This window comes from Gymnogyps californianus, chromosome 1 (assembly GCF_018139145.2).
Source record: "Gymnogyps californianus isolate 813 chromosome 1, ASM1813914v2, whole genome shotgun sequence".
Taxonomy (NCBI): domain Eukaryota; kingdom Metazoa; phylum Chordata; class Aves; order Accipitriformes; family Cathartidae; genus Gymnogyps; species Gymnogyps californianus.
The window spans coordinates 203317071-203338226 of record NC_059471.1 but is presented as its reverse complement, the minus strand read 5'-3'; the positions used below and the strand labels follow the sequence as shown (position 1 = coordinate 203338226).

The following is a 21156-nucleotide window of genomic DNA, read 5'->3' as shown; positions in this document are numbered from 1 at the left end:
GTAAGCTTCTGGACAAGTATTTATAAATATCAATATTTCACATATTGGTTCTGATTGAAAATACAGCATGGTATAAAGGAACACTAGCTCTGGTATAATTCCCTAAGCAGCACTCTATGTTTTAAAGGCCAACTCTTATAAATTCCTTAAAGTCTGTGAAGTTACTTCAATTATCTTGAAACTTTCTTTAACTTTGTGGATTGCTGAGGATGTGACTGGTCAGTTAATGTCAGTTCAGCAAGGCATTCCTGAGTTAACTCCCTTAAATAAAAAGCACTTTAAAAAAATCAATATTTTAGCATTTTTTTCACCTTTCTAGGGGCTTAATCATGTCCCATCTGGTTGCTGTCACTCAATATCAGTTTTAGCTAGTGTGTAACAGTATTGAAAAAATTACTAGAAGAGAAGAATATGGATTGAAACATGTGCAACAAGATGAGGGAAAGAGGTTTTTGCAGAGCTCTTTGGCTGCTTTTTAGAGGACCAGATCAGGAAAGAATCAAGAGAAATTCCAGGAGCAGAACTGTGTGGATGAGTGAACTAAAAGAGAGAAAGGTGCATTCAGATGTTTGTTTCCCTTTCCCCAAACTATTAATCTAACCTATGTTAGATTAACCCATTCCTCTTCTAAAGCACCTCTTCCTGTTCTTCTTCCCAGAAAACCTCTTCCTGTTAGACCACAGTATTATTTATTGTTGTTCTTGATTGCCTGCCACACCATTGCCTGGAAACCTAGCATTACTTTTGTTCTCCCAGGATTGCCATAGTGTGTCAGGCTGCTTGCTCTATATGCATGCACAAAGCATGTTACCACACCTTCTCCTTCGTGCTCTAGATGCTGGAGGTTACTGGCATTGGAATCAGCTTAAGAGAGCACAAATATTGATTAATCAATTAGAATTGATTAACTTGAAGGAAGATGAAAGCAAGCATAATGCAACTGTGTTTTATGAATAGCAGACTCATACTTAGGGCCAAAGCATTCCTTGAAAAGTGCTACTAACAGAAGAGTCTCATAATGCTCTTACATTCTTAAAACTCTTGGTGAATTAACAGGAATATATATATGTAAGAGAGAGCCCAGAATGCCTGAACATGTTAATACTCTGCCCTCCTAGGTGGCACAAAACTCTTTGCAAACTAATGGGTTCCCAAATAAATAGTACTGCACTTAATCCTCTCTTTTTTTCCTAAGGCAAAATTGATGCTTACATCAGATCTAGCAAACAGGGATTCTCTCTACCTTGCCTATAATCCGCTACTGGAGATGTTCTGCAAAAGAACCACTCAATCTGAGGTGCCTTCAGCTTAAGAATTTTGGAAACTGTTTGCAACTCTGAATTATTTCTGCTAAAAAGTCAGCCAACTTGCTCAGAGGGCTAGTTACAAAATATAAAGTGTTACTGAGCCTGATTGACTGGCATGTGCATGATATTTGAGAGGCAGAATACTAACTTAGCATATAACTAGGTGGAGGAGGGTTAAGGTAAATTCTCAAGGAAAATATTAATACTCAGAAATATTGATTATACATCGAAATATAAATTAGATTCTTTAATAGTGAAGAAACAAATGCCTTTTGATTAGTTTACGAGTGGATATTACACAAGGGAGCTAAACATTTTGAATTGGATCAATAGTGCTGCTAACATTTGTATCAGAGTTCCAGGGGAGTATATGTACATGGTTTTGTTCTGAACAACAAACGCGGAGAGCTCAAGACAAATTCTGTAATTTGCCCTTCCTCTCCAAGGTCCTGACTTGTTGATTAAGAACTCCTTTTCTTCCCATGGTTTCCCTGCCTATGTTTTGCTGACTTTTTCTCTCTCTTTTTTTTTTTCTTCTTCCTATTCTGGTATTCTGTCTGCTTCATTACCCTCTTAATATCATGCTGAGCATTAATTCATTGATATTTCATGTTGCTCAAAGTGAGGATAAGGAGGCCAGCAGGATGCTGTTTTAACTTGGGCTCATCTTAGTAAAATGGTTGTAGGAGTAAAGAATAAAGTGGTTTGTGAACTCCGTTTGGGGCAATGGAAAAACTGTGGATTCACTTTGTTCATATGATAGTTTTATGGTTGTGTCTCAGAACATTATAATTTTTAGAAGTCATATAAGATAGGCAAGTCTTGTTACTAGTATTGTATTGAAGTGCAAGGCAACCTGATGCCTGCTTAGGTTATGCAGGATGTCTTGGATCTAAAAGGGAAATTAACTCAGATTTCCTGTCCAACAGGGATCACTCCAGCAGCACACTCATCCTTCTTTTGGGGAAATTCCCAAAGCATATATAATCTGAATATATCATCCAGTACTTTTGGGACTCACTGCATCCAGCTTAATAGTTGTTGGAGCTTACCGGCTCCTGTCAAATGCCAGATTAAGATTGTCTTGGATTGCTGTCAGAAGCCACATAATTTTAATTGTACAAATGTAGCTGTGCCTTCTATATCCTGAATACCTTTGCTTAAATAGCGGGGAAGGATATTTTTCAGAAGTTACTTTTTACATTTGTCATTTCCATGACCTTCGGTGATGATTGTGTCCTACTTTCCCTTTTATCTACAGTGCCTTCATTGATTCAGAATGGGTAGCACTTTGTCAGACAACAAACGTTTGTATCTGCAACTCAAACATTGATGCTTCTCAGAAGCCCCAGTGTTTAAGAATGGTTGAGTTTAGTACGGAGAACTTTGTTCTTTTTCCTTTACAAAATGGCTCACAGTAAATCTATAAACTGATATTAAGAGGACACGTACCTGGCACAGTGGTAGCAAATCACTTGGTAGTCTGACAGTTAAAAGAGCCATCGGCATTTGGGAAGGACATGTCATGGTCTGCCAGCTCTCCTGAATGAATCAAAAGCTGTCTTGCAAGGACATATGAGTGACTGGATTTTTAATCTGTGTGAAATATATACTAAATAAAATGCAGTTTTAATTATACTCAATGTCCATTATCTAACCGATTTTTTTTCCCAAGGAATTGTCTTGAGATGTAATTGCCATGTTTGTTTTGTTGACTTGAAAGAAATTGAGGCTAACATACTATTTTCAAATAATGCAACATGTGTCTGGAGGACAGTACTTTATGTGATACAAACCATGAGTTAGGAGAGCTATGAGTGATTATTTGCAGTTCTTCACTTGACCTGGCAAGAAGGATGGAATCAGACACTGTTCCAGGGGGATGTCCTTGGTAAACCAGTTATCATTACTGTCTGGGGCTTTGTTCTTCTGCATCTTGTGTCATGTCTTTTGGTTGTAACTGATTATAAACATGCACACGATTTTGTACATTTCAGATATGAAATGGCAATACATCAGGCTTATGCATACCTTACTTATGCGTGAGTATCACCACAGACCTAGATTCATAAGGGTACCTGGTATCTGAGTTTCGCTTTAGGCACAGTAAAATATTTCTTAACTCTAACAGAATGATTCATAAAACCTCTGCTTAGGTGCTATACTGTTCACAGGCACCATGATAACTACTAGAGGTATTTTTTGACATTAAAGTTCTACTTCTATGCTAGAGGTTCATGTGGCCACCATGGGATAAAGGGGAAGAGGGGGCAACTACTTTTTGCCACAAGTGTGTAGTGTTTAGAATACTTAGCACATGAAGACTGTCAGAGAGCATCAGGCTCCTAATGAAGTGTTGATGAAGAGCACCTGTGTAACTGCCGTTAAGGAGAGAGAGCTTGCAAAGCATAGCAAAGAGGACAAACTAGCCGAGACTTTGCAGTTGAGGTAGTTTGTGCAGATGGGAGTTTGAAGGGGAACTGGAAACAGTGCACATGATAGTGTAGGACTGCTAGAGTTGGTGCAATGACAGTGATGATGGGCTACAGGGAGTGCTCCCCAGCACCAGCTGGCCCAGCCAACTGTGGCACATCTAGAGGTTTCAACTGAGATCCATAGGTAGGATGTGACCATCTCACTCTCAGGCCGCTGGGAGTGGCAGTTGTCTCTCCTGAAGGCTGGGGGGCAATGGTGGCTTCACCTATGGGAGATGTGCTGTGGTCAGAGTGCTGAGCTGCCAGCTGAAGGAACTGCAGAAGGACATGAGAAGGACTGCATAGCATCAGGCAGGACAAACAGGAGCTCGACGGCATCTTTTAAGAGTCCACTGAAGAGAAGAGTGCCTTTCTACAGCAGATGGAGGCACCAATATGTTGACCAGACTTGCTCTCAAGTGGTGCCATGACACGATAAGACACAATGTGCACAAATTGAAATACAAAAAAATCTGTTTTAAGAAAGCCTTTTTTACTGTGAGGGTGGTCAAATGCTGGAACAGGTTGCCCAGAGAGGTTGTAGCATTAATTTACATGTTTTGGGACTAAAGAGCTGAGAATACATGCTAACTGTTTTTTACTAGTTATCAGCCATAGTCACATACCCTTCGTAGTAAATGTTTCCTTAGTTCAGTATTTTGAAGGCTTTAATTACAGGGGAAAAATGTAATTGATTGACTAGAAATACAGACTTTGTCAGGAAATTAAGAAGGATGCCCAAAGGCAGAGTTTGGCTGACTGCAGTAGATTATGTTACTCTTAAGATTTTCCGTTTTTGTCACCTTTCTTCAGTTCTGTAATTGGTAAACACAAACTAGATCAGAGGACATTCTCTGTCCCTCAGGCCATGCAGTGCAGTATGACATATATACGTACAGCTAAACTCTCTTGCACCTTCCTCTCCTCCTAGCCTCACCAAACCAAGCAACTAACCAGGGTGGTTTTACTTATACTGGGAAGAAGCCCTGGCTCAAGCACTCCTCCAAGCCATGACCAGGGTCTGTCAGGAGGAGTGATAGCTGCCACAAGCCAAAACAGTACCAGCTGTGCTGACAATTGTGCCAAGAACAAACCAGCCCAGACTATACCATGTCAGTGCTTGAGTCCATCCCCTGGTCCTGTTGAGTTTGTACTTCATAGTTGTAGTCTCTGGTTCTGACTGATGTAAATATGCAAAAGAACTTTACTGGCACAGTTCATTTAAGCTGGTATAAAACCAGGGTAGGTACCATCTTGGTCTAAGTAAGAGAGGGAAGAAAACCACATCGTCACCACTTCAGGTGATGTGAGAGGATACATCATGCTGGCTGATGCTGATAAGGGAGCTAATGCTCCTTTGCACTCCTGCTTCCCAACAGTTAAATCCACACTTGAAAGCAAGGGTGATTGAGACAGTAATGATGGCTGTAACTATGGCACGTTTATTCACTTGTCTAGTAAATTATTTTGTGAAATCATGCTCTGTCATTGAAGTCCAATCGTTAGAAAGACTTTTTGAGAGAAATGCAGTAACTACACTTCAAAAAAAGAAAATATCTTTATAAAAAGAAAATCTTGATAGATTAATTTGGTTTGTATTGTGAATGTGTCTTTCAGAAAATCTGATTTCCCATTCAGCCTCCTCGCTTTTAAGGAAGTTAAAATATTTTTTCTATCACAAAGGGTGGTGATCAAAGTGTGCTTTCATGGCAACAACCCAAGGCTCCCATAATTTTCTCAAAAATATTCCTTTTTTGAAGCACTTACATGCTTCACAGTTTAGAAAGAAAAAAAAAATCCATTGAGTGTATTAATCAGAGTATGTAAATAAACATTATATAAACAATCGAATTTCAAATCATTTAAACTTTAGTTTTGGTTCTTTATATTTGTAGAGTGCATTATCTTTAAGAAAAATAGATGCTTTATTATATTTGAAAAAATGTATTAAGGTAATGAAATTTTAGCAGAAGTCACAAAGATTGCACAACATACATGTTTAATACTTCAGATTCTTTATAAATTTTATTTTTGTTAAAAAGTTTATCATATTTTTAAATTATCATTCTTTAGAATATTGATTACCAGATTGCCACAGCATTACACATAGCAGATTTACAGACACTGTTATAAAAAACCTCTTCCCGTTTTCATTTTATATGTATTTTTTAAAGCTAGAACTGCTTTAAGGGAGAAGAGCTTTCAGACTGCACCGTTTTACAAAACACCAGAATTAATTCTGTGTATGATAACAGATGTACTTTTTAATTCTAAAATTACCCCTCTTTATCCTTTCAAAGTAACTATGGAGGGTGCCAGTAAATTGAGCCTCACTCTGGCAGAGAATCAAGAGGATTCACATAGAGCAAGCTGGGCAAGCAAGTTTTGTAATTCTCATGGTAAAAGCAAAAAACAAGTGCCTGTTGGTTATTGCAGTCTGCTCTATCTTAATTTTGTGTAGAAAGCTTTGGGAAAGGGACCAGTTGTCTTTAAGTTAGTTGCAATTTATTTAGAAAGTTAAAATACATGTGCAATACTTCAGCAGATAATAGACAGCTCTCAAATGTATTAAATACCTTCCCGTGTTTAAAATATTTTTTTAAAAGAGAATTTTCTTTGTGGATTCTACTCTGTTGTCTAAAAAAGTCATAGATTTACCTACCAGAAAAGTTGTGTTTTGGTGAGCTTGACTCATAATTATGAGATTGAAAATGTTCTAACCAGAAATCTGAGAGGAAGCAAACTGAAAAAAGATTATAACTTTAGATTACAACTAAAAGATTATGTATTATTCCTTCAGTACCGCAAATAACTGTCTTTTTAGTTTAATCTTTTTTCCAAGATGTCTTGGGAGTATTTTAATTTCCAAGGATCAGGGCCCATATAGTACATTTTTCTTGCATTGCTTGCATTTAGAGGATAACATACATGCTCTACCCTCCCATAAAGTGTGGGGCATTCTCCATCTTCTTACTTGTTTTCAAATGGCAGCCGAGGGCTGTTGGTTGAGGATCCACTTTGCCAATTCAGATGTAAAGTAAGGGGAAGGGAACGGGCTTCTTCAAATGCTTTAGACAAGTAACTGGCATTAGGTCAGTTTTGCAGATTCTGCAGGAGTTCCTTTTAGTTTACACAGGGAAAACTGAAAAGACTGAAGTAATATTACCTATTAATTTAAGTTTTTAAAAAGCAACTCCTGTACCTAATTTTCAGTCTCTCCCAATGGCACACACACACTTTTCTGTTTCTCTGAAATGAACTATGACCCATTCACTGATAGTAAAATGATCCTTCTTTTTGCAAATACATACCTGTCTATACGAAAAAAGGTACTAAATAGAGAGATAGCTAAATGATTCCTTGCTGGCCTAGGTAGGCTGCATGATGTCTTACTGTATTTTACTATGATCAGCTGCACTGAGGATGGATACTGCCATTCTGTTGTTCTTTGTGCCCACACACAATGGACTCTGTGAAGTAAAATTGTATTTAGCTTCCATTTTTTAAAAAGGCTTGGATAACATGGTAGTACTGATATTTTTAAAAGCTTTGAGTAAGTGAAGAAATTCAACGGAATAAGGATGGAATTCATTCCACCTAATTTTATCTGTCTGAAAATTAAGTGTCTAACTGTGAGTTATAGTATAGAGGATAGTTCCTCTATCATCAGAGGAAAGAAAGAGGGAACTCTAGAGAATGATTCTGAGCTATCTAGTGTGGTTACCTCTGTCCATGGGCTGCAGAAGGACTGTAGAGGACTGCCTTAGGCTGGTCTTGTTTGGAAAGGCAAATGCCATCTTTCAGTGGCTGGAAATGCTATGAATTGAACCATTGTAAAGTGCATGGGGATCTAAATCTACAGGCTTTTCTTTACCGTGGTTTTCACTAGAACCTGCTTGTTCCAGTATGATATATATGTAATAAGTTTCAAAAAGTAGAGGATAATTTTGTGTTTATGGTCAGAATTTTAGGCATATTGCTGGATAAACTGAAAATAAAATTTCAGTTATTAAGTTATCTTTTTAGGATTCATATTGTTAATCCACAATGAGCTGTGTTTGGTTTTTTTAGATGTGAATAGTTAAGCTTTAGCAGATTTACACCAAACAAGACAAATTATGTAATTAGTGATTTGTTTTTGTTATTACATAGTCATAATTCAGATGATGACATTTTGTTAGTCTGCTAACATTTCTCTCTAAACGTTTGTATTCCATTCAAATTAACAAAGTAGTTTTATAGCCATGTGTAAATTCCTACTTCCCAATGAGTCCAGCATTTACTTACTCAAACAAAGCACTGCAGACCTTTAGGGTTACATCTATCCCACCATTGTGCAGGCATTGTATAATTTAGATTTTCAAAATACTTTACAATCATTTTGAAATTTTAAATTCCATAAAATAGTTCTAAAGACAAAACCAGGTAAGTGTATTGTTTGCAATAAGGGATACAGTTTTTTCTTTTAACTGTATAATGTTGCGCAATTGTGAAGGGTGAAATTCTATCTTTGGATGCTCATGAGCAGTTTATACTGCAGACAAGATCTATGATATCATTGGCAGGGGCAAGAAGGGAAGCTGGGCTCTCAACACAGGAAGAGGAAAAAGCTAACACTGAATACTAAATAAAACTGTCTTTCTGATTGATCCATGCATTTCTGTAGCATGAATATTTTCCATCCATGAACATTTTTTATCTGCATATTGGGAGGCTGGACAGTTAGTTAATTTGAAGAGTAAAATTTTAAAAGCAGATGATAATTTCTTGTCTTTGTCCATGTTCTTTTAAATAGGAGCAGATGTCTCAGGTGTTAGATGCGATGTTTGAAAAGCTGGTTGAAGGAGGGGAACATGTCATTGACCAAGGGGATGATGGTGACAACTTCTACGTCATTGATAGGTGAATTGCTGTGTCTTATTATAGCACGAAGGATTATGCAAAAGTCCATTGAGAAAAATATATTTCTCTACATACTTGTATTTAACTCTTACATATGTTTGCATGGGAGAAAGAAAAAAGAACATACGTGAACCAGTACAGCTCTGTCTGAGCTACGGAGAGCGGTTTTTGAAAGAAGGCAGATGTTTCATATGGAAATATGTCCCTGTCCTCTTTATGTATTGCTAGATCCCAAAGGCTGGTTTGTTGTGGTTTTTTTATGTGGAAAGAGATCTAACACAAAACACAATGGGAAATTTTACAGCTCAATATTTTAAATCTTACTGCATTTCAACACTATCTGTAGACTTTCTTGTTCACATGAATATTATTAGACCTCGAGTAGCTAAGTCATTACTCTTCATTTGGAGATCTGTACCGGAAAAAGCAGGTAACTAAGTAAAATCATAGATACTGATTCCTGTTGAATCCAGTGAGTTAGGAAGAGCGTTTACTTTGGCATCCTTCACTAGTCTGTTGGCACAGGCTCCAGCCAGGCTGTCCCGAAACACCTTTTCTTATTTGTACCTTTAGTTTTAGGCTAAGACAGTGATTTCTGAGAGTGTTTGAAAGGAATATTATGCTAGAACTCTAAAAGAAATGCAAAGGTTTTTAGTCAGTGTAGATCAGTATAACCAGCTGGTCAGAAGAGGTGATCATCCCGCTATACTTCGTGTTGGTGCGGCCTCACCTTGAGTACTGTGTGCAGTTCTAGGACCCACAAGTTAAGAAGGATGTCAGGTTACTCGAATGTGTCCAGAGGAGGGCAACAAAACTGGTGAAAGGGCTGGAAGGAATGTCCTATGAGGAGCAGCTAAGGACTTTGGGCTTGTCTAGTTTGGAGAGAAGGAGGCTGAGGGGCGACCTCGTTGCTCTCTACAGCTTCCTGAGGAGGGGAAGTGGAGAGGGAGGTGCTGATCTCTTCTCCCTGGTATCCAGTGATGGGACGCGTGGGAATGGTTCAAAGCTGCACCAGGGGAGGTTTAGACTGGACTCTAGGAAGCATTTCTTTACCGAGAGGGTGGTCAAACACTGGAAGAGACTTCCTAGAGAGGTGGTCGATGCCCCAAGCCTGTCAGTGTTTAAGAGGCATTTGGACAGTGCCCTTAATAACATGCTTTAACTTTTGGTCCGCCCTGAAGTGGTCAGGCAGTTGGACTAGACAATCATTGTAGGTCCCTTCCAAATTAAATACTCAATCAGAAGATCATAGAAGTGTGTCAGGATTCTTTGCTGCAGAGTCAATGTTTTTCAGCTTTGTTAGGTTACAGTTTGTCATCTCTTATCCAAAAAGCTGCAGGGACTTCACAGTATTCTGTCAGCCTTGCAGTTTTTAGGTGCAGTGAATCACCTCTAAGTCCCTTATCAATGAAATCATTGTACAGATTTTTGCATTACATTCACATGATTTATCAACATGTACCATACAAATACTCAGTGCTGAACAATATGATGGCTCAGCATCAGTGGGGATGGCTATGTCATGTTTTACAAGATACTAGATTTTACTGCATTCCCAAAGCAAAAAAAAGTTACTAATTTAATGATGGGGAGAAGAAATCCACAATGTAGTAGATAAATACATATCTTTATTTCATAATCTTATGTTGCTTTTCATATGCATTCCTTCTGTTTCCTGCATCTCCTCTATTTATTACATTATAAATTACTACTTTAAAATATTTTAAATGTTAAATAACTTGTATTATTATTTCAGTGATCATATCATAGCAATTTTTGCAAAGACTTGTTACATTTGTATTTAGTGTTTAAAATGAAATTAAGAAACCGATACTAAGTTAGATCTTAATTTTTAATAAGTTCTGGTGATCAATAGATCACTGTACCTCCAGTCTGTCTTTAAACTGAGTTAATGTACAAACTAATAACCCTATTCTTCCCTTTAAAAAGGAACTACTTTTATTATTTATGGAAGTGATTGAGATGTCTCTGCAAGGTTTAATATCATTTTAATATCATTTAAACAAGCAAATGTATATTTCAAATGCTTTATCTTTGGAATTCATGGTATAAAAAAATATAGTGAGAGGCTGCTTAGCAAAGACCAGGACTGGATTCTACTCACTGTGTTTATATATTTTATTAACAGAGGTACATATGATATTTATGTAAAATGTGACGGTGTTGGGAGGTGTGTTGGAACCTATGATAACCGAGGAAGTTTTGGTGAGCTGGCCTTAATGTACAATACACCCAGAGCAGCTACAATTATAGCTACCTCTCCTGGTGCCATCTGGGGTTTGGTAAGTGAAATACTTGTTTTAAGATATTATTTGTTTTAATTATTTTATATAAATTGCACTGGTATGCTACATCAGCATTAAAAAATGAATTATAATTTCAGAAAGTTTAATTTTAAAAATTCTGAGAACTCCCAACACAATACTGTCTTTTTCCAGAATCTGCAGAAGCAAACCTGAGGCTTAAGCAACACTGAGTTTTTAAAAAATAATTTTGTTTTATTCTATTTTAATCATAATTTCCCAAATCGCAAACCACTTGACAATTACTTAGACACATATATAAAATGTTTTCCCACATCTTGATAGGAAATGCCTTTGGTTCCAGAGTAGAATTCAAATATGAGGTTATTTATCAGTGTTATACTATCTGGATCTTTGACAACAGTAATAGAATTTACCAAAAGAGTAAAACTGGGATAGCCATCTTCTTCAAGATGTACATATCAATCTAATGACTGATCCCAAGCTAACATTTTCCTGTTGAAGTGAAATGCATGGTTTTTCACCAACTTAATCCATATGATTTTTGGGATCATGACAGAGTTTAGGACACTATAAGAATGGCTTTAAATTGGATTGGGTTGTATTGGCCAGCAAGTCCCACCTGTAGCAGTAAAGGTTTGCAAAGCAATTCACCTCTGTCTGTCACCAGGACACAGTCATATGAAGTTAAGAGAAGAAAACAGCATACGTGTAGTGTTTCCATCTGTCTGCTTCACTTGGATTGCCAAATACTAAAGAATGTCCAGTTGGCTGTTTAGGGCAGCGATGAGTCTTGTTCTGCTGAAATAGCAGAAAGCAGACTGTAACCTAAGACCCAGACCATGTATTTTGGTTTTGTTTGTATAATAATATAAAAACCTCTTTGAGTACATATCAATATGTATGGGACCTCAGGATAATGAATAAACTTTGTAAATTAAATATTTAAATATTGAGGATTTCTTAAATATCTTAAATTACCCACTCAGCGTTCATTGTGTAGCCAACCTGTTTAAGGTAAACTCTCTACCCTCTAGATGTAAACTCTATCTGTATTCTCTGCCGAAGGGCAGAGAAGCTTTTCACAATGTGAATCAGATCAGGAGCTTAACTTTAGGAGCTCTTGATTGACCTCTAGAGGAATCTTTCCCAACTGACTATATGGGGAGACTAGCCAGCTAGTTTGACGGCTACGAGTGACTAAAATTGGTAATTTGAACATATTCAGCCATTTCTGAAGTATTTTCTACCACACATGTATTTTCTGTTAATAAACTCTCTTTTTCTCTTTGTGTTTACAGGACAGGGTAACGTTCCGAAGAATCATTGTAAAAAATAATGCCAAAAAGAGAAGAATGTATGAAAATTTTATTGAGTCATTGCCATTCCTTAAATCTTTAGAAGTAAGATTTCTATTGCATTGTTTTAATGGCTGTATCAGAGGTACCTGATAAGATGCTGCTTTTGCAGAGTTTAAATTTGGAATTCAGATTTTGTCCACAATAAAATTTTGCATACTTTTGTTTTGGAGAAAGACCATATTTTTGATATTTCTAAATTTTCAGGATAAAGAACTATTGTTAATATTGTGGGTTTTTAAAAAACTATATTTATTTTTACCTTCATTTTCTTAAGCTTAATTTTACTAGATATTAGCCAATAAAATTAAACAATGTCTTAGGGAATTTCAAAATATTTTCATTTAACAGGTATATTTTTATATGCATGCTCTTCTGAAAATAATTTTTGAAGACTTGGGATATATAGACTTACAAAAATGGAAGCTCTATCAAAACATCTAGCTGTTAAGAGTATAATGTACCCTCTGGAACACTATTCAGCAGTTCTTCCTTTTTTTAACGATTATCAAAACAGGAAAATAAAGATACACTATTCTGTGCAAAGATTCATGAAAAGAAATATGAAAGGGCTTTCTAAATATAATATTGTAATGTTAACCAAATATTTCTTACATTTTCTTTTTTTAAATGAAGGTGTCTGAGCGTTTAAAAGTGGTTGATGTGATTGGCACCAAAGTGTACAAAGATGGAGAACAAATCATTGCTCAGGTACAGTTTATTTCTAGTTTTAGTTTTTCTTTTCCAATAGGTAACAATTATGGTGTTATCTATAGACAATACATACTTTTAAACTGTGTTTTTCCTTCTCAGACAAAACAAAAACCATGAATCTTGCATCTAAGAGAGGTGATTATTTTGTGTCAGAAGCTAATTTTTCACTTAACGGTACTTTGAAAAACATCCCTCTGTTGGTATGAATAAAGGAGTCAACATTTTTAGTATATTTAGAAATTCAAACTATATAAAAGAATGATTGCTTCCAATAAGGAGCACTGAAGACTTACCTTGGTTTTGTTGTTAAAATATGATAATCTGTTGAAGAAGAATGCAGAAGTAACCTCTTCAGGGTAGGCAACTGAGATTGTCTTGCCCCAAAATAATTATTGGATATCAGATAGCCCTTGGAGGCTTTTTATACTGGAAACTCTGTAAGGGAAATAATTGGAAGGAATACAAAGGTGGAGAAACAGCAGTAAGGATCCTAAAATCTTCCATAACATTGTTTTTCTCTGCTTTTTGTATAAGGCACAGTCAGCTATGTCTTTTCATGAAAAAGCTTGGCTGTCAGTTCTGTATAGATGTTTTGATTATTATGTGCCTCGAGTATGGTTTTCACATTAAAAGAGATTTCTTTTGCAACAGGTATCAAAAAGATGAGCTTCAAGGCACTGGCTACAAATATTTTAATGTTACCTGAAATGTTACATGAAACTAAAAAGGAAATTTCACATTTCCTTTACTCACTTTATTTTTTTCTTCTACAGGGTGACTTGGCTGATTCTTTCTTCATTGTGGAATCTGGAGAAGTAAGGATTATAATGACAAGGAAGGTAAACATCCCTAAACCACAGAATTTTATTTTTTTAAAATCTTGATGTATTCTAAGTGTTAAACAGTAATGCTACCACTGTTACTGATTTTGCTTATGCAATCCTGAGTTCAGCAAATCTCTCTCTCATTTTCTCTCCTCCTTTCTCTTTCTTTTTTTACCTGATATTTCAGGGTAAACAAGATGTAGAAGAGAATGGAGCAGTTGAAATAGCTCGATGCTCAAGAGGACAGTATTTTGGAGAACTTGCTCTTGTAACTAACAAACCACGAGCCGCTTCTGCATTTGCTCTTGGCACTGTCAAATGTTTAGGTATTGTTCAATAATATTTTATATCTAATATAAAATAATACATAATCTATCTGGTTGTTTTTATTGTGAACACTGTCTTTCTTCAGAATATAAGAGTTAATTACATTTACCCAAATAAGACTGTTTAAGTACATCATCTGTTACTGTGCATTCCCATTTACATTATTTATCTGCAAAAATTATTTGCAATTGATAACTGGTATTAAACACAAAGTCTCCAACGTTTCTTTGATCGCATAGAAGTAAAAATTGTTTCAGGAGAGTACAGAGAGTATTGCTGCAACCCATTTATAGCTATCAGATAAATGTCTAATACTCTGCAGAAAGGTAAAGTATTTCTTTTCTCAGTAGACTGACTCTCATCCAAGAAATAACTGTGGTAAAAATCCTGTGCTGTTTTATCACTATGAATTAAGCTTTAACAAATTCTTTGTCTTCACCAGCCGGTAATTTAATCATTCTGTTACACTGTAGTGTCAGGCACAGGAAAAGTGAAGACCATAGGAGTTGTGCTCATAGGCAACCCTTCGTATCCATTGCTTTTCATGGTCTGATGTTTAGCTCCTAAATATTTGTACCTAATTATGGGAAAACTGTAAACTGCAATGACAGATTTGGCATTCTTGAATGACAGTTTGATTACCAAGCCAGTAACCAAAAAGTTTCTCACTTACTTATAAAGGTATTATTTTTTAAAATCCTTACCTCCAAACACACAGAGATGATCAGGCAATAAAGATCAAAGATGATAGAGAGGGAAGAATAAGAGGCAGTGGTGAGGAAGAGTGTCATTACCCAGTATGGGTGAGTAAACAAAGATCTCTGGCACTTCCCAAATAGCAGAGATCTTGAACTTTTCTCAGGAGCCAAGAGACTACAGGCCACCAGGTTGGAAGTTGGTTGAAGTATGAAGTTTCCTCCCTGGCCTATTGGCTAGAACTATAGAGGATAACATTATGTGATCAGGTAAAGAAAATACTCTGGTCAGCTATGCATTGACATTGCATGTGAATTGCTGTCTCCAACTTTTTGTACATTTGCTGGGAAATAAGTATCTATTACAATTTCCACTGTGGGTGGAAGCAAGTAAAAATAGCAAGGAAATAGCCAAGTTAGACCCCAAATACAGCCAACAACATCAGCAAAGGATGTGTTTTTTTGAAATCTCAAGGGTCTTAAAACTGTATTCTGTGGAGGAATCCAGGCCCCTCCAGACTTCTTCAGCAGCTCTTGGGTGACATAAATCTTAATATGAAAATATTTTCAAAATAAGAAACACAGCAAATTCTTAGTTTATTTATGAAGTTTCAAGACAGCAATATGTTGGTTGATCTTGGTTTTGCTACGGTAAGTGGTTCTCTTCTGTGCAAACAAAGTATATGCGTCAGTAGTATCTGTCCTGTTATCATTTAACATTTTACATTGGAATGTCATAAACACCAAGATTAGTGTCTGCAACTGACGAGCACGTTATATTCTTTCTCTTTCTCTCCCCTTTTATCTTAGTTATGGATGTGCAGGCATTTGAAAGGCTTTTGGGACCTTGTATGGAAATTCTGAAAAGAAACATTGCAAACTATGAAGAGCAGCTAGTTGCTCTGTTTGGAACAAACATGGACATTGCTGATCCCAGTGCATGAACTAAACATTGGAGCAACAAGATTTGTTATGAGAATATAGCACAGTAGTGGTTAGTCCACTGAGAAATTGTCTCTCTTCCTATAGATGCCAAGCATTTTCTGTGATTTTAAGAGTGGGTTTGGGGGTATTTTTTTGACTTACTACAGTGGAAATACTAGTAAACAAAACAGGAATTTAATAAAGTGTGGGCTTGATTTTTGAAAGTGCTTAGAATTGATGGTTCCATCTGCCGTTAAGACGACCTGTAGTAGCACAGCACCTTTGAAAATCAAGTCCTTTAACACAGCAGTTTCTTAAAGAGTAGATTTAAAAAACCCCACATGCGATGAACTTGTTAAACCAGCTTCTGTTCTTCAAAAAGGTTACAACTTTTCTGGAAAGACTGTTAGTTTGAATGTGATATGTTGAAAGTATTAGTGCACACAAAGTGTTTATATGTATTAATACAGAAGATATACAGTAGATATTACTTTCTGACTATTACAGTTGTCATGATTTTATGTTGCATTTATCACAGATGTAGTGAATCACAAGACTAATCGTAAGATAAAGCATGACAATGCATTTTGTGTAACGCTCATGACCCAAATCTGATTTTTAACATTTTGTAATTTGTTTTAAAGTCCTCTTTGTTTAATATGTCATGTTTCAGCACGACATTGTAATATCTTATGCAATTTAGAGGACTTGTATATTTTTGCAATAAACTGCATTTTTTATTAGTTACATGTATTCTGTACAGTCTAGAGTGAGGACAGCTGACAAATTAACCTTAATGCTTTAAAAGCAAAGGCATAGGTCATTGTCATGTTCTACCTAATCATACATAACCTATATTGTTTTCCTTCTCCCTTGTTTTATATTTATGCATTTTGTCTTCTCTAACTATGCTTGTTCTCTATTTTTTTTTTTAGATCTCACCTTTTTTATCTGTTAAATCTTTTACCTATTTCAAATGAAATGATCTCTGTATATCTCTCTTCTTGCAGTCTAATCTTAGCTATCAAAGACCAGATTCAATTACTGAAGTGATTGATATCGAAAGCCATGCTAAACTAAGCTTGTCCTTGAAAAATCCTTATCAGGAAGTAAAGAATTATTTTTAATTTGAAAGATCAATACTTCAAAAGCTTTGCACAAGTCTGGAAAGTATGTCATTGTTAAAGCTAACATGTCCGGCTTTCAAAAACCTGTAGGTCATCATAGAATAATCTCTTTTTAGCCATAATAGCATGGGATACCTTCTGAGACTGAGGAGAGAGAATATAATCTTAATTAGGAGCACAGGGCTCATTGCTTACAAGGGTCTGTGACTGGAAATTTCAGGCACAGTCCAATTTTAATACTGCTTACTGACCTGTCTGTTGATGTACATGGAAAGCTAGTGCACATAATGGCGACTGGCAGTAGTTCTGCCAAAATGATACTGATTGTAGGAAGGCTGCTTGCACCCTGTTTCAAATACCTGAATTATAACATCTTTCCTTCTTAGATAATGACTTTTCTAATGCCATATATTTGTGTATGTTGATGTAATTATTATCCTATAGTTAGTGATATGTTCTGACAATTTATATAATCATACCTATATATGAAATTATGATTATATAATATGATAACAATATATAATTTATATCATACAGTATGGTATAAATTATAAGTCAGATTCCTAACAAAATACAATCTGAGCAAAATTTACAAATGTCATTTTTTTTAAACCTAGAAACCTGGTATGAATAATTGCACATGATAACTTGCCTTTGTACTTTTGATTTATGGAAAAAAGAGAAGCTTGTTATACTAGAAGGAAATATCAGGTAACCAAAATCTACACTCTCGTCATTCTGTATGCTTAATCTCTAAAAGCTACCTATATTTTGCACTAGCTTGATGTGATTAAGAAAAATGCTAGAAATTACTTGTACGGCAGTAAACTACAATCAAGGCCATAAATGCCAGTCACGATATTTTCAATATTGTTGGTTATATTTAAAGTTTCCTTACAATAAACAACACTTTTATATATAAAAATCTATGTTTATTGATATTGTTGTGTTTTAATTCCATTATCATAATGTTACAAGTGACCTATTTATATTCATTTATTAAAACATTCATAATTCTTAACACTTTCATGTTGATTTTCATAAATGATGTTATGCGGATGCTCTGTCTACTCAGAATAGACGACATGTTGGTGTGGTAATTGTCATAGCTACTTTGTATTTGATAATTTGCTTGTAGTTTATAGCTGGGAAAAAGCTGTGGAGTAACAAATTTAAGACAATCAGAGACTTTGGATTTTCTGAGTCCCAAAGTACAGCTTCATGTTGCAGCAGTTTTATTGTGTTGCTCTTGGGGACTGAATGATTTCTGGAATTTTCTTTGTTGGTGAATTCAGGGGGGTTTAACCAACAGTAATAAATTGTCGCTTTGTAAGTTTCATCCAAATCGTTATAGCCTTCATCAGTCAGCACTTGGAATTTCTCCTGGATCTATTCATATGTACACTTCAAACATGCCAGTCTTCATGTCATAAATGTGGCAAGTGTTCATCCTACGAAGGAAATCATACCAAGTCACTGATTCTTAATGACCTTTGAAAAAAAGGTAGATAGTTCTAATCATTTTAATCAATACTACGTCATGTTTACCTTATGAGACTATCTGGGTCTGTACTTAGATTACCTGATGCTTCTGTTATTAAAGATTTTTATCATCCTTGTTTGTAGTCAGGTCGCTAAAGGAACAGGACTTTGGTAGTTACTTGGCACATACGTATTAGTTTGTTTCTCTCCTCTCTCCCCAACCTCACTAGTGATTTATAATTCTCCAGATGATTTAATGAATTTGACAGATGGCTAATTTCAAAAGGGCGGGGGGGGGGGGGAAGCTCCAATGAGTTTGTTGAAAATATGCCTCGCTGGGTGAGGAGAGAAAAGCCTGAGAAAAATCCTGTAAAGAAAGGCATTCGTGGGCTCACATGTTACTAAGCAAAAGAGAATCCACATGGCAGCAAATGTTTACAAATGCCTTAACCATGGGAAAAAAATTCGACCGCAGCCTTCAGTCGATCACAAGACACAAACCCTGAGGAAAGTAAGCTTCCTTGGTCCTAGTCCTGATGCTGTCACTTTTTAAATGTCATTTGTTTGTGCTTCATGAGATTTCATTCAAGTTCATCTGGAATAAACACTTCTGAAACCATTCCCTTCTGGATCTCCTGTTTGAGGTCCACAAGTGACCGATTGTGGAGGTCTTGGGGCAAAGCTGTGAAGAGCATTGTGAAACCATCTACAACCTAAAACACTGTCACTCCATCTTCTTTCCTCATGTTGTCTTTTGTATTCAGTGAAGACTATTCTGGTCCTTGCTGGAATGTGGATTTGGTTTTGTTTTGGGTTTGGTGGTTTTGTTTTGTTTTGTTTGAAATGTTTGATGCTTTAAGCTTTCTATAAGGTGACTCTGGGATAGTTACATCACGATTTGTGTCATTTTGTAGCTTACGACACGCTTTCCATGGCAAGCATTATTGGTTTTTCAATATCAAGAGTTCCCAGATGTGCAAAATCAGCATCTGCTGGTCATCCTTCACAGACCTGGCACATCAAATTCCTAGTCATCTCTTTTCAGAGGCTTACTGTATCTGATAGCTTCAGCTGAACAAAGTGCTTTGCTGAAAGTCAGTTTGCCACGGCATGGACATTACATGCTCTTGCCAAAGTTTTTATGTTAGTTCAAAGCTCTTTTTATCCATTCATACATGTGATCGTTATAGGTGTGTATTGTTTTGGAGTTTCTAAGATACTTTCCTGTGTCTGTAGTTCTCAAATAAGTATTACTGCAGTTTTCTCTGGGAGGAATTGCCTCTTTGTATGCTGAGTATGTACAGATCTGTGCTGTTGACTGTCTTACAAAATTTAGGAACATTTTCAAATCATTCTGAGAGTTGTATTTCCTTCAGATATATACCAAGGCTGTTTCCAAGTTCTTAATCTACTTTTTGGCTCAGAAAGATGCTTAGCAGGCTGGACACTCTCACTTCATGGACCAAAGGGAAGCTGAATAATCTTGGTAGGATATGAAAAGCCCGAAGAAAATTACATTTTAAGATTGTCTCTTCCTTCACCCTGTTTCTCTCTTTCCCTCTAAATTATCTTTATTCTGACAGCCAGTGGCAGTAGGGGGATGTAAGGCAAGTGGAGTGACTGGCTGGGTCCGTGCTGGGACACAGTGGTCTGGCTGACTGGGCAGCGACTCTCTCTTCCTCATCCCCTTTGTCCCGTCCCTGTCCCTTCTACGATGGCAAATCAAGTTGAGCTGGAGTGCAGTAATGGTGTTGCCATGGCTGTGTGAATACTGTGGGTAGGGTTGTCTTTCTTCCTTAGAACTGGTAGAGGTATATGTATGTATGGGGGAACAGGGAAGAGACAAAGGCCAAACTATTACATAAAAGAAACTGTGCCCAGTCAAAACCGTGTGACAAACTCTGACACTAGGTTATGCTAGGCCATTGTGACAGTATCTGCTGACTCAACATCCTCTTATTGAGGTGAATTAAATTAGGACGGCCTAAAAATAGCATCATGGCATGGTATGAATACTTTGTCCATCCTTCTTTGAAGGGATTCAATTATTTCAGCTGAGCAGCTATAAAATTTTGGGAAAGGATAACGCTCTGTGCAGGGGTCTCTGTGGAGGACTAATTCCCTGGCAGCTGAGTGAGCCTCTGGGACCTGCTCCCCCACATCTCTGAAGATGCTGTTCTGATAAATGTCTTATTTGGAAAAAGCCATCCAACTTATCACCAAGCTGTATCTTCTTTTTCTCTTTGTTGCTTTGTCCTTCTGGAGTCAGGTGGTGTGACTATCTTAAGCAACTTTAGCTTCACTGTACCTTTCGTTTTTGGCTGCATCTGTATGGTTATATCGATCGTAGGAAATTCTGTGTGCCTGAGACTATTTGCTAGTACTGAGGCATTGAATGACCAACATTCATACTGTTTTCCAGTATTTGTGTGGGCTCATTTATAAGCTGTCTTAGAAACTTTTTTCCAACTTTCCACATGGGGTGGCCATACACAGATGGCCAACTGAGAACAGTCCTTGGCCTATGGTAGCTCCCAAACCGTATCTGAAAATTATTTGCTATTGGCCCACGCAAAAACTATGCCAGGGCTATTTAAAAAAAAAAAAAAAATTACAGTACAGGTTATTGTATTCCAGTGCCCAGGAACACTCCCTGGCATTTTAATTTACCAACCAGCATAGAGGGAACCTACAGATCATCTGTAGTCTCTTCTTGACTTGTTTTTCTGCAAGCTTT

At 36.6% G+C, this 21156-nt stretch overlaps 1 protein-coding gene across 5 annotated transcripts in view; it reads left to right on the top strand.

The window, feature by feature from the left end:
- PRKAR2B (protein kinase cAMP-dependent type II regulatory subunit beta) overlaps positions 1-17958 on the top strand; it is a 95951-nt gene extending 77993 nt beyond the window's left edge. For 4 of the 5 annotated variants that reach the window (XM_050915293.1, XM_050915291.1, XM_050915289.1 and 1 more), the window contains 7 exons: positions 8577-8683; positions 10833-10986; positions 12270-12371; positions 12963-13037; positions 13814-13879; positions 14052-14190; positions 15697-17958. In XM_050915293.1, coding sequence (XP_050771250.1) covers positions 8577-8683; positions 10833-10986; positions 12270-12371; positions 12963-13037; positions 13814-13879; positions 14052-14190; positions 15697-15830 — 777 coding nt within the window. In that variant the 3' untranslated portion in view covers positions 15831-17958. Of the gene's footprint in view, positions 1-8576; positions 8684-10832; positions 10987-12269; positions 12372-12962; positions 13060-13813; positions 13880-14051; positions 14191-15696 lie in introns of all 5 variants that reach the window. The other variant, XM_050915292.1, reaches the window with a different exon arrangement.
- The last annotated feature ends 3198 nt before the right edge of the window (positions 17959-21156 follow it).